Source organism: Typopeltis vanoorti, chromosome 10 (assembly GCF_054136105.1).
Source record: "Typopeltis vanoorti isolate ZY-2024b chromosome 10, IOZ_Tvanoo_1.0, whole genome shotgun sequence".
In the NCBI taxonomy this organism is placed as follows: domain Eukaryota; kingdom Metazoa; phylum Arthropoda; class Arachnida; order Uropygi; family Thelyphonidae; genus Typopeltis; species Typopeltis vanoorti.
Window position 1 is genome coordinate 113177292 of NC_143558.1, and position 13383 is coordinate 113190674.

The following is a 13383-nucleotide window of genomic DNA, read 5'->3' on the forward strand; positions in this document are numbered from 1 at the left end:
TGGGTTTCACATTATAATATGATTCATATAGGTGATGAATAACAGTGGAGATGATATACACCCCCCCTCTCTCTCTCTCTCTCTCTCTCTCTCTCTCACTCACTCACACACTTGATTTAACATTAAGCCATCTTCCTGTACCTCCTTCAATTCTAACTGCTGATTGATAACTCAAATATAGACACTAGGTATTGTTATATATATAATGTCCCATTTACATTGACGATTAAAAATGGAATAATTTTGTTGGTTAATGGTCGCAAGCGAGGCATTAACCAACAAAATTACCCTGAGTTAAGTAGACTACAAGGATCACCATTCAAGTAAGAGAAGAATACTCAGAATGAGAGAGAAAAGGTTAGCATGCAAGTTTTTTTGCCAGAATGGCAGGAAAAAGACCTAGAGGAAGAAGGTCTTGGTGGATTGGTACAGTGAGATGTGCCTTAGAAGACAAATATAAGATCTGAGAATATTGCAGTTTTGACAGACAGCAGATTAATTTGGAGAAAAATTGTTGATAGAAAGTTAATAATGATATTTTTCATGTAATACTACTATAATATCCTGTACACTACTCCTCCCTAAGGATACTTATCAGGAATTTGTTGAACAACTCAAAATGTCCATTTATGCTTTCAGTACAAGAGGGAGAGAATAACCTACCCATCATAAGTCCTTCCATAATTTAGTGTTTTTTTTTTTTAAATAAATGGGAACCTCTTCACCCAAACTTATTTCTTAAGTTTCTCAGACATTTCTCATCACTGGAATGATGATAATAACCAAGTCTCATCTAAATGTCCTTTATCCAAGTGTAAGCAGTTTGCACATGAGTAACTTCATGACTGGACTACTTGTATATAGAGGCTTTCATATTAATGCCTTAGTATCCCATAATGCAATGCACTTCATACTTCCATTGTTGTTATTCATTTAATTGGCATGCTACCAACATCTTGTTCAGTTACAGAAATGGTTACCATCCAGTTCCAGTCATTAGGTTCACTTTTTGACGTAATACTTTTCTGATGAAAGGTACAGCTTTCTTTAAATTGACTCAAGTACCTTTTTATGTACAGATGCACATACACTCACAGTGGTAAACAAAACTAAAATTTTCAGGAGCCTGCATCTTTTTTTCAAGAGGCAAGAAAATAAAACTATAGACGATCTGATAAATGGGGCAGTGGTCTCACACTGGGCAATGAAATTCATCTCCCACCTAAAGGCAGTCAACAAACATCGATGCCCATGGTGGGATTCAAACCCAGAGTCTGTTGGTTGGAGAGTAGATACACTAAACACTTGTAAACATTTGGCCAACCAGACCAGTAAAAAAATTTAGTACCTTGGGTGTTTACTAGATAAATAATAATAATAAATCCTCTGCTGTGCATGCTATAATTTAGCAAAAAAAATAAAAATAAAAATAAAAAAAAAAGATAAGATAATTGCTCAGCTCATTTTGCTGTTAGGAAATCATCAGGTAGGAAAAGGGTTGAGTCTGTTTTCTCATAATCTTGCCAAAGAGCTGTTCCATGATTTTTTGGAAAATAGAACATTTTAGAATTATCAGGAATGCTACTTCTGTGGAGAGTGCTATTATTTATTTAATACTCGCATTTCTTATTAATTCTCAAATCTTAATGGCATGAGAATCGAGTGACTTTAATTTCTTCTATCTTTACCTGCTGTAGAAAATTTAATTTGATAACATATTAGAAGCTTTTTGTCTTATTCATCTTTGGCAGTTCATTTTCATGTGAAGTAGAGTTAAAATATGTAAATAGTAATTTATCACTATTCATGCCAGAATGTTTGCTTTGTCTTTTATAGTGAAAAGAACAAAAAATCAAAGACTAATGGATTAGATCCTACCAAATACAAATATGAAGTCAAACAATTGGAAGAAGGAAGTCATCATGTAGTTAATGCAAATTTTGTTAGGTAAGTAAGAGCTGGATTTTTCCCACATGGGACTGCAAGTGAATGAAATATATTGAATTTTTTTTCACTTGGTTATACTATAAATTGAAGATGCCAAGAAATTATATTCTTGGTTTAATCTTTTATCCAAGTGTAAGCAAACAAAGTTTGCATGTGAGGTAACATCATGGCTGGGCAACCTGGAAATGTGATTACCCAACCCTGGGTAGTGACCTTTCCCATAATGCATAGCATTATACAGGGTGTTTCAAAAAGAATGTCCCAATTTGAAAATTGTATAGCTTTGCAACCACGAACCACAAATGAATGCGACGTACCACCATGCGAACGGCCTTGGCCCAGAGTTTAATATGACGACTGCTAGATGCCACTACTAGTGCCCAAATAGCCACTATGCTTAGTTAATGAGAAGATGGCGTCTAGTCAACAGAAGACGTTTTGTATTCTTGAAATCAGGTAATTCTTTTTGAAACACCCTGTATTTGTCCATAAGGATATGTGCTTTCCATTAGTGATGTGAAGTCATTAGCTTCTATATATGAGTTAACCAGTTGTGAAGTTACTTCACATGCAAACTTTGTTTGCTTATACTTGGATAAAGGATTAAACCAAGCATATAATTTCATAGCATCTTTAATTTACAGTGAGTGGAACAGTTTGCTTATTGAGGTAGTGAGTGCTTCTAGTGTAAATGAGCTTAAGAGAAAGTATGACAGCTGGTGTGGATGTTTACTAGTATAAAAGCGAACCTTCCCTTTTCATGAAACTAGCAGATAAATAGTGTTTATGCAGAGTATCAACAACACACACTAAAATTACTCTGTGATCCTTAAATAAGACTCCATTTATTAACAGGTTTATTTGTTTGTTTCTTATGAAATTAAAATAAAGAGAAGGTGTGAATTATATACAAGGAAAAGAGTTTGGGAAATTTCTCTCTTCCCCTAAATATCTTAGGTCCTGTTATATCCGAACTAATTGGTTTCAAATACATACATCTGATACGTCCATTAATTGCTTGTATTCTTTGAGCTGATTTGTTTGATTTTTGGAGTGATCTGTAGGAAAAATGTCCACCACTGCCTTATGACACTAACTAATAGACTTTTCATTTAAGATTTTACAGATGTTCTTGGCATCCTGAACAGAATTCAAACTCAAGTCTTTTCATCAAAATGGCCATTATTATCGAATGATCAATAGAAGCTCTGGGGTTTTCTGTTTGCATAATTTCAAGTAGCAATTTGTTGTCAATTGAGAATGCATCTGCCTTCATTATATTTTGTATTTGTATAACCAGCTTGCTCATAGGTTGATTAAAAAAAAAAAAAAAGTAACATCAGTTCAGGCAACTAAGAAAACCATTTCTGAGGAGTTGTATAGCCATTTAGTGAATGACAGTATTTCTCAGCCACAGCCATTTATTCTCTGAAAGCATAGTATTATTCATTAAGCACGTGTGGTTAAGATTAGTGCTCTTTTCTTAAGAAATTACTATTCAGAAAATTATTAACTGTTTTCATCCATTAACCATACTAAAGCATGTGCTTGGAGGCCTGCCAATTAATTAGAAACCACTAGCATGAATCCCACCATTCTTAATTAACAATGGATCAGCATGGCCAATCCTAGGATTTAACATGGTCAAGTTTTAAGAAATTCATTATTGGCTACCCTTCTTGATTGGGTGTCTAGCATAGAGGCATATTTATCAAAGTATCATTCCATCATACTTTGGCAAGTATGCCTCTGTCCTTTGTTATATTTTTGTGGTCGTGTCAGGTCTGCTCCATTGTTAATTTTTTGTGTCTCGTCGTGTCTGTGCCATTGTTACGTTTCTACCCTTGCTCGTCATATCTTTTATCTTTAACTTCATGTATCCCTATATCATCAGAATTTTCTCCAGTGTACTGAGGGAGAATCTGATGAGGCTCCACCATTTTAAGGAATTCTAAATTACTTGGTTCTGTACTGGTTGGTAGCGACATACTTTTCCTTTTGCTTACAATATTTTTCAAAATTTCAAACTTTCCCTTCCAAAATTAAAATCCTTTCTTGTCTTCTCATGTGACTGACACCACTTCACTGCATTTGATTAATTTATTCCCTGTTTATTGGATCAAACACATCCTACCAGCTGTGCCATTGTTATATCTCTTTATTTGTCTCTGGTCTGCACCATTATTACGTCTCTACCCTTCTCATTGTTATATCTTTTATCTTTATCCCTTTATATTATTCTTTGCGTGATCTACTTTCTTATATATGCTTTGGCTCCTATCTGCTATCCTTATCTTCATGTATCCCTAAGTCGTCTATCTTACTTGAATATGTGATCTTATCGCTTATCTAGCAAATTTCTCAATTTTGGGCCCCCAGAAATACCTGTTCACTCAGGCAAATTTATTTACTGCACCAGCCTGGGCCTTAAGGGTAGAGTTAAACTCAGCCTGAGGATAGTTATAGGGTATCAGGTGCTACTAATATCATTTACTATAATTCAGAAGCCTTAGGTTTTCTAGTTTATTTGCAGTCGTGTCCCTTTTCTCTCTAAATTGGGATATCCCCATGCACATATATGATCGGTTCAAAATTTTATGAAGGGTCAGTCAGCATGGTCAGAAATACAGGCATGAAAGGTATCAAACAATTTTAATGAATTCATTATTTAATATAATACAGGAACAAAACAATTATTAATACCAAGTTAAACTCTTACTTTTCTTTCATTCTTGAAATTAAACATTGATTTCTAAATCTTTACAATTCAATTATCTCAACCTGTTTGACATTTTAGTTTACAACTCATTAGGCCAGCTAGGCATTTAGCATTAATATTTTCCCTCGAGTGGATCACGACAAAATATCTAATAAACTAATAGTTCTTAAAATTCAGTCCAAAGGTATAGAGTTATTCACATAAATTTCAATTCTTCATACTTCCTTTTATCACAAATTCGAAATGCATCTGTACTGTTAGTCAATTTCTCTAAAAGGGGCTAGAACATATGAAAGTACTTATCTACACTGTTTCGGTTTCTCTCCGTCCTTCCTTCTTTGTGAAGATTCTGGCTATCTTGATTCTACCGCCACGTGAGATTCACGTGCACTTCCTGAATCGGGCACTGTTTCTTTGCTATGGATTTACGTCAATGCTTCTTCTCATTGACGGCCTACATTCAATCACCGTGCTCTGCAGCGGTGCCATGCTGGAACTTCTCGAAGGTCAGCTCTTAAAAATAAGAACTGAATCACAATGAACACTTTTAGCACACGGTGAGAATACAGGAACAAACAAAACGGGGCGGTTTCAATTCACTGTTGCAGGTTTTATACGCTCCCCAAGAGCGCCACCTTTCCGAGTTTGATTTCTCCTATCGTTCTGCCAATTGGTCCCCGACTGGGTGACCTCACCCATCCTCATACAGGGCTTTCTAATTCGGGAATGTATGCATCATGATATTTTCTCAGATGTAACACCCGCAGGCGCTTACACTCCTCTTGTAGCATTAGGGCGACCTTTGCCCTATCTTGCCGAATAATTTACATTCTTTTACGTGTAGAATATCACTAATAATTTCTCCTACAATTGCCCCTTTTTGTTGACTTACAGTTACATTTGATATACAGATGCATCAACTTCAATTCAAACAGTTCAAAATTTATTTTACAAGATGTTATTTCCTATAAAAACATAGTCACACTGCTAAATGATAAGTATGCTCAAAGTATGGATAATTTCTGTTAGACTCTGGAATGGTGATGTCATGTAGAATGAGGTCACCTCTTTCAGATCTAAAACCTTTGAATATTGACCTTTTTTTTCTCCTTTCCCCAAATCAAATTTTCTGTATCAGGCCACTGAAGAAATACTCCTCTTTTGCTCAGTGCCATGTGCTAGTGGTTCTTCCTCTTGGAGATTTCCCAGGCATTGTCAGCATACCCCACAAAACACTTACAAAATGAATAAATACTCCAGTGATGATGTATGAATTTTGGATAATCTATCAGCATCTCCTCTATTATTCCTCTTCCTCCTCTTCCATACCCCCCCCACCCACCCAACTATCACCAAATTATAACGAATAACTGAGAGTCATTTGAATGGCATATTTGTCTTTCATGATTACTTATCAGAATTTTCACTTCCTGTTGTGAGGTGAATTTCTTTTAGAATAGTTGATGCTGTTGGACTTTTGCCAGGGCATTTTACTAACTTGTTATTAGTGAGTTAGTTCGCTATAACAGTATTTACGGTGTGTACTCCAGATTAGATCTGAGAAGTCTCTCAAGAAAATATAATATTGTGGAGGATAGTATGATTTCCATGTAAATAAACTTTAAGAAGTGGAAAGAACTGGAGGAGGCCTTTGTCCAGCAGTGGACAGAAAATGGCTGAAAAGAAGAAGAAACTTTAAGGATAACATTGTAATTATATTTAAAATATTAAGATATATACACCCGGTTCTCCATTTACACAGTAGATTGGTTCCAGATATGAAAACCCTGATACGAACAATAAGTTATTTTCAAACAAAAAGTACGAAAATCATTCAATAAAACTCTATTTAATTTTAATGGAATATTTTTATTTTAAATTCTTATTTAAAGTATGTACATATGTAATCTCTCTTAAAGAAAATAGTGTGTCACTAATAAAACAAATTCAAAAAGGCCCAAATACACCTGCACATATGATTATGAGTTAAATTTTATTTGGCATCACTTTCTGACAGTAGCCACATTCTTTTGTATGAGACTGGAATTAAATCACTTCCATCACTTGAAACACTTCAGCTGTTCTGTTCATACTGAAATGGCAAAATGTTTTCTTCAGTAAAATGAACTAAATTAGCACTAATTTCCAATAATGCTGAAGTTTTTTTATATTTTTTTACCACGAACTCTGTGTTTAATCGTTGATATCCTGTTTTGACTAGGTCTTTGTATAATTCTTCATATCACACCATACATGACTTCAGTTCACGAAAAGAAAAGAAAAAGCTTTTCTTTTCTTCTTTTGTCTAACTGGATTATCTGACATCATGATTAATGGGGGAATGTTACAAAGATATCTGAAAATAATCAATAATTAATTTTACTAATTTCATATTATGTAAGGGGGGTGTTTAAGGGTCAAAGCTTTATAACTGAGAGGAGACCTCCACATAGCCTTTAAAGGAATGCAGAGAACTGACCAGAGCTTCTGACCTAATGTCTCCAATCCTCACTTTCTCGTGGTGCACCTTGTGGGTATCTACCTGGATACTGAACGAACGAGGATTGGCTGGCAATTTGGGATTTAGCTGACCAAATTGTATTCTTATTGGCTTAAACCAAATTACATGACAAAATTTCATTCTGGCTGGGACATCACCCGGTTAAACAAGCCCCCTGTTGTTTTCGGCAGGGAACCAGGGCGAACAGCAAAAAGTCAGCTACTGAAACAAATCTGAAAGCACACCTGTAACTCTGGTGATGTTGAATTGGGGTGTGCTTTCAGATTTGTTCCAGTAGCTGACTTTTCGCTGTTCGCCCTGGTTCCCTGGCGAAAACAACGGGGGCCCCTTGTTTAACCGGGTGATGTCCCACCCCAGCCGGCATGAAATTTTGTCGTGTTGTACCATCATTTTGTATTTTGGTTTAACCAATAAGAATACAATTTGGTTGGCTAAATCCCAAATTGCCAGCCCATCCTTGTTCGTTGATTGGAGTAGAGCTCTCATAGTACCCATATATAAAAAGGGAAGCAAAACTGAATGTGAGAATTACAGAGGTATATCCCTACTGAGTGTTCCTGGTAAGATATATGCAAGTATAGTTGAGAAACGGTTGAGAAGAAGTGTGGAAGAAAAGCTTGGTAAAGCTGGATTCAGGTCAAATAGAGGCTGTCAGGATCAGAGCTTCACTTTACGACAAATATTTGAGAAATCATTGGAATATAACAAAGATCTGTATTTAAGTTTTGTCAATTTTCCAAATTGATAAAATTTAAATATCTTCTCTATTGAATAGCTTCTCTCTTGGCACCTTGTTATACTTCTATGACAAGGTGCCAATAGAGAAGCTATTCAATACGCTACAGTTATATGGTGTCAATGGGGCATTATATCAAGCAGTACTTAGTCTTTATTTCAGTTGTAAGTGAGCAATTAGAATTGAAGGAAGTATAGGAAGATGGTTTAATGTTGAATCTGGTGTGAGACAAGGATGTACATTATCTATATGGATCACATTATGAAGGAAAGTGGTATTAAATATGATATCAAAATTAGAGATGTTAATGTCAGCTCTTTGCTTTATGCGGATGATGTACTTCTAAATAAATCTGCTACAAGTCTGCAAGATTCTCTGAGTAAATTGAATAACTGTTGTAAAAATATAGTATGAAGGTCAGCAATAACAAGACAAAGACAATGAAAATAGGCAGATTCATTGAAAATATTAACTGCATTGTGAATGGAGAACTTATAGAACAAGTAAAACATTTCAGCTACTTAGGCACGAATTTTAGTGAAGGTGGTAAGTTATATATGGAAATAGATAACAGAATCAACAAAGCTTGTATAGTAGGAAGTCAACTGAATAGATTTATATGGAATAAGAGAGAAATTAGCCAAAACACTAAATTAGCTATATTCAAGACAGTGTTCAAACCAGTTTTAACTTATGGATCTGAGAGTTGGGTCGGAAGTAAAACACTTGACCACAGACTAGAGACCGCAGATATGAGAGTCCTGAGAAAGATTAGAGGCATGTACAGATGGCATCAATGGCAATATCATATTAAAAATGAGATGATTAGGAAAGAACTTGATATTGTCAGCATCTAGGAATGCATTAGCAGAGCTAATCTCAGGTGGTATTGTCACTTAAACAGAATGGGAGAGGAAAGATTAGCAAAACAAGTGTTGTTCTCTGATAGGTTGGCAGGAAAAAGACCCAGAGGATGGTGGATATAGGTGGATTAATACAATAAAAAGTGCCTTAGAAGACAGAAATATAAGACCTGATAATACTGGAGTCTTGACATTTAACAGACGTATTTGGAGGAAAATTGTAGATAGGAAGTTAGTAATGATGTAAATTTTTCATGTAGTACTATCATATCCTGTGCACCCCTTGAGGGTACATGGCAGGAAATTGATGATGATGATATTATGCGTACAGAACTTCTATGCATAACTGTGTACAGGTATGTATAATTGTATACCTGTTATACATACCTGTATAACGAAAAAAACTGTACACGAAAAAAAAAGACTTGTAAATATTTCGAATTATAAACAAGAAATTATTGTTTAGCAAACAACTTAGCTCCTTCCAAGCAGCTTTATATTAGGTGTGGCTTCCGTAATGGAACACCTTAACTTCGAGGAATCAGAATAGCACCCTTCTGCTTTCAGGAAACAATGGCAAGTGAATATAATGGATCATCTGTTGGCTTAACTCCGGGGAATCATATTTACCTTTTTTTTTTTTTTCTTTTTTTTTTTGCCAGTTGTCTGCATTCTGTAGTTTAGAGTACTCCTCGATATTTAAAACATCTAGGATGGGGTGGGGGTTCCTAAAATTCAAGTTTAAGTACATGTGTACTGTTCTAGGAAATGATAATTATAATGAAAATACCTTTTAATAAGGGAATATCATGAGTAGACATATAAATACGAAATTAATAAACTCACATAAAAAGATTATTAAAAAAAGTTTCAATGGCTGAAACTTTTAACACTATATTGCGCATATCTTCTAATTCTTACCTGAAGGTTTTTAATGATTCTCGTGATAAGTTAAAATGCAAGTTTGAATCACTAGTCAGCCTGCCTAGATCCAGTACTAATGTTATTGATACAGATAAAGTTATTATCAATGTTTCTGGACGTCCGCTAACAGACAGTGAACATTTTTGTTTTATCATAAGGACATGATTTTGCCGTTGCGTTGAATAAGGTGTCTCTGATGGATTTTTTTCATAAAATAGGCAGAGGTATTCGATCCTTATCCCAAAAAACAGCCAACAGGTTACATTTTGAATATGCAAAAATTCTTTTTAATGCAAAGCCTCCTCGTCCTAATCTTTCTTACTGTGAATTTAAAGCACTGAAATTACCGAAGAATAATAAGAATTTAATTATTACAAAAGCTGACAAAGGGAAGGCTGTAGTTATTCAAGATAGGAAGGAATATGAGAGAAAAATGTCTCTATTACTCCGCGACTATTCAACTTACAGGCCTCTTACATCGGATCCTGCCTGGAGTCAATTGAAGAGACTTAATTCTCTTATAGATAATGTATCTACATGGGATGAAGATCAAAAGAAAAAAACTTAATACCTTCTTCTGTCGTCCACCTAGACCTAGATTGTATGGTCTTCCGAAAGTTCATAAACTAGGCATTCCGTTGAGGCCAGTTGTAGATTGTATAAGTTGTCTTACTTACAAAATTTTTATCAAATTTACTCACTTCTTCAACTAGAACTGATACTTATATTAAAAATACGATTTCAAAAATAAAATTTCAGATCTTCATTTGGACTTTTCAGATATCATGATCAGTTTAGATGTTGTTTCTTTATTTACAAATGTTCCTTTATCTGAAAGCATTGAATTACTGCAACAGGAATTTCCTTCAGACATTGTAAAATATTTGATTTTGAAATACATTGTAGTTATTTTTGCTTTAAAAATAAGTTGTATCAACAAATGGAAGAAAACAGCAATGGACAATCCTCTTTCTCCTGCTATCGCCAACTTCTTTATGGAACATTTTGAGCAACGTATCTTTGACAACATTTCTCCCAGACCTACTCATTGGTTCAGATATGTCAGTGACATTTTTGGATCCAGTTTACCCTAGAAGTAGAATCAAATAAGCAGTTAGCCATTTTAGATCTTTTAATTCTTCGCCAACCAGATGATAACCTACATTTCTTGGTCTATAGAAAGAAGACTCATAAATGTAGGTCATTATATCCATGCTGAATCTCATCACCATCCCAGTCAAAAGGCATGAACTATTAAAACGCTGGTTCATCGGGCCCACTCCTTTAGTTCTTCAGATGATCTATTACAGAAAGAACTGCAATATATTATTTCTTCCTTTCTATCTAATGAATATAAGAATTCCTTCATCAAAAGAGCTTTGAGTAGTTTTAATGTGTCTTCCTCTTCAAATACAGAAGAAATAATGTGCATTCCTATCCCTTATGTACAAGGCATTAGTGAACGTAGAGCAAAAGTTTTAAAACCACCAAATATTTTTGTTGCCTTCCAACCATTCAGAAAAATCTCCACCTTTCTCACTTGTCCAAAGGACAGGTTTCCACATCTTAATTATCCAGGTGTCTACTACCAGATTTCTTGCTCTTGTGGATTATCTTATTTTGGACAAACAGGAAGATCTGCCTCCATTTGGCTAGAAGAACACCAATCTTATATTCAATACCATGAACCTGAACAGTCTGGACTTGCAGCACATGCTATCATCACTAGACATAGAGTTCATTGGAAGAAGACAAGAGCCCTTCACAAAATTCTGTTCCTCGTGGAATGGCTTTATAAAGAAACACGTGAAACTTTACTTCACTCTCCTAACTTAAATAGATCCGATGGTTTACGTCTATCCACTTTATGGGAGATAGTACTTTTCAAAACAGCTTTTTTTTTTTATTGTATATATACTTTTTTTTTTTTTTTTAGTCAGTAAATTTATTAACCTTTTTAGTTATCTTACATTAGCTACTTAGGTGGCGCTTTTTGGAATTGTCAATTATTGTTTAATTTCAGCTTAAAATGTACTGAAGATGCCTGTGACACACAGCCGAAAATTATACTATTAAATAATCTTTTTACGTGAGTTTTTCTGTTATTAATTTTGTTTTTAATGAAAATACCCTTTTTAACAGAGCTGAATTCAAACAGAAATTTTAAAAACAAGCTCCATTTGAACTGTGTTAAATCAAAATATACAGTTTAAAAATATAATTGCTTTTGTTTTCTAAACCATGTTATATGGTTATACTTCATTTAACTTGTAATACTTCCATATTTATTATGTATTCATACAAATTCTTTTCTTTTTTTTTATTTTAATTATCTCTTAGTCGCAAGAAAGGTTCGTATACTAGAGACAAGAGTAAACTTTTCATAAAACAGCACGTGAATTTTAAGGATGGTATTTGGAAAATAAAGGTATGTTAATTTATTTTTTAGTTTCTTTCAAAAGAATGTAAATCCTACTTGTTCTGTTATGAGTTAGTAGATTCCTGTTCTTTTATGATATGAATACTTCTAAATGATTCTATACGTTTATTTTTAAATGTGAACCACTTAGTTGTGATTGAGAAGAACATAACCAGTAGGTGAGTGGATTTCATTATGTGATTGTCTTGTGGCCTTTTTTGAAATACTTAAGATTATGTGACATTTGTCACACATATGGTATCTGTACTGGGTCACATCTGAAAAAGAGTGTTAAATCTTGAATGAAGTAGAAATTTATTGTACTACATTTCATTCAGATCTAACAAGTATCAAAACTCTCGGAGAAATACTTGTATATTGGTAAGGGTGATATTGATTGAAAAATAACGAAATCCATGATGTAAAAAAAATTTCCATATGTATTATAATATTAAGTGTCTTTGTGAATACAACAGAGGTTGAAAATAGGTGAAAAAATGTTAGTATGCCAAAGTTTAGATCAAAGTTACAGAAGAGATAAACTGATTAAAAACATGTCCAGAGGCAGTCACATACGTAAAGTCTAAAAGGCGCGGGAGTTATACATGGACACGCAAGGAGGAGAGACAGCATGGAGTTCAGAAGAATTGGGTGCCGGGTAAAAACAATGACGTAGTGGGGAGAATATCACAGCAGTGAATATATAAAGTTTGGCAATGCCAATTCGGGGCTTTTTTTCATCTTGTTCCTGTCGTTCCCGGAGAAGGAAGTTCGAGTGCGGTTGAGAAGGACGATGTCTATAGGCAGCTATGCGGTCAGACAGAGATCCAGCATGAGCATAGGCCTCAGCACAGCGGTATAATCAGTGTAGACCGAGATGGTGTGCGGAACCACGTGGATCAATCCCTGCAGACCAGCTTCGCCTACATTGAAGGAAGTGAATCGTGAACGTATTCGCTAGCCAGTCCTTTCAGAAAGCAGTAAACCGGAAGAAGAAACATTGAGCCGTAAGAATATAACAGATGATCAAAAGAGAAAGCCAGAGTGATATATATAGTTTTGTTATAGTCAGATAGTTCCTGAGACCAAGATTTGGTAAATGATTACCTAAGAATGTTAAGTAATTAGAAGGAATTCATGATGTGTTTAGTATTAGATATTGTTTCATGTTGAGTTATTGTTTGCCCAGGTTACACTTGCATGACTGAGTTAGTTTAGTTAAGTAATTGTAACGTATTTTTTTTATGAATAAAT

At 34.7% G+C, this 13383-nt stretch overlaps 1 protein-coding gene across 2 annotated transcripts in view; it reads left to right on the forward strand.

The window, feature by feature from the left end:
• Acf (ATP-dependent chromatin assembly factor large subunit) overlaps positions 1-13383 on the forward strand; it is a 383051-nt gene that overhangs the window by 81010 nt on the left and 288658 nt on the right. For both annotated transcript variants that reach the window (XM_090399798.1, XM_090399799.1), the window contains 2 exons: positions 1837-1947; positions 12051-12138. In XM_090399798.1, coding sequence (XP_090255924.1) covers positions 1837-1947; positions 12051-12138 — 199 coding nt within the window. The remainder of the gene's footprint in view (positions 1-1836; positions 1948-12050; positions 12139-13383) is intronic.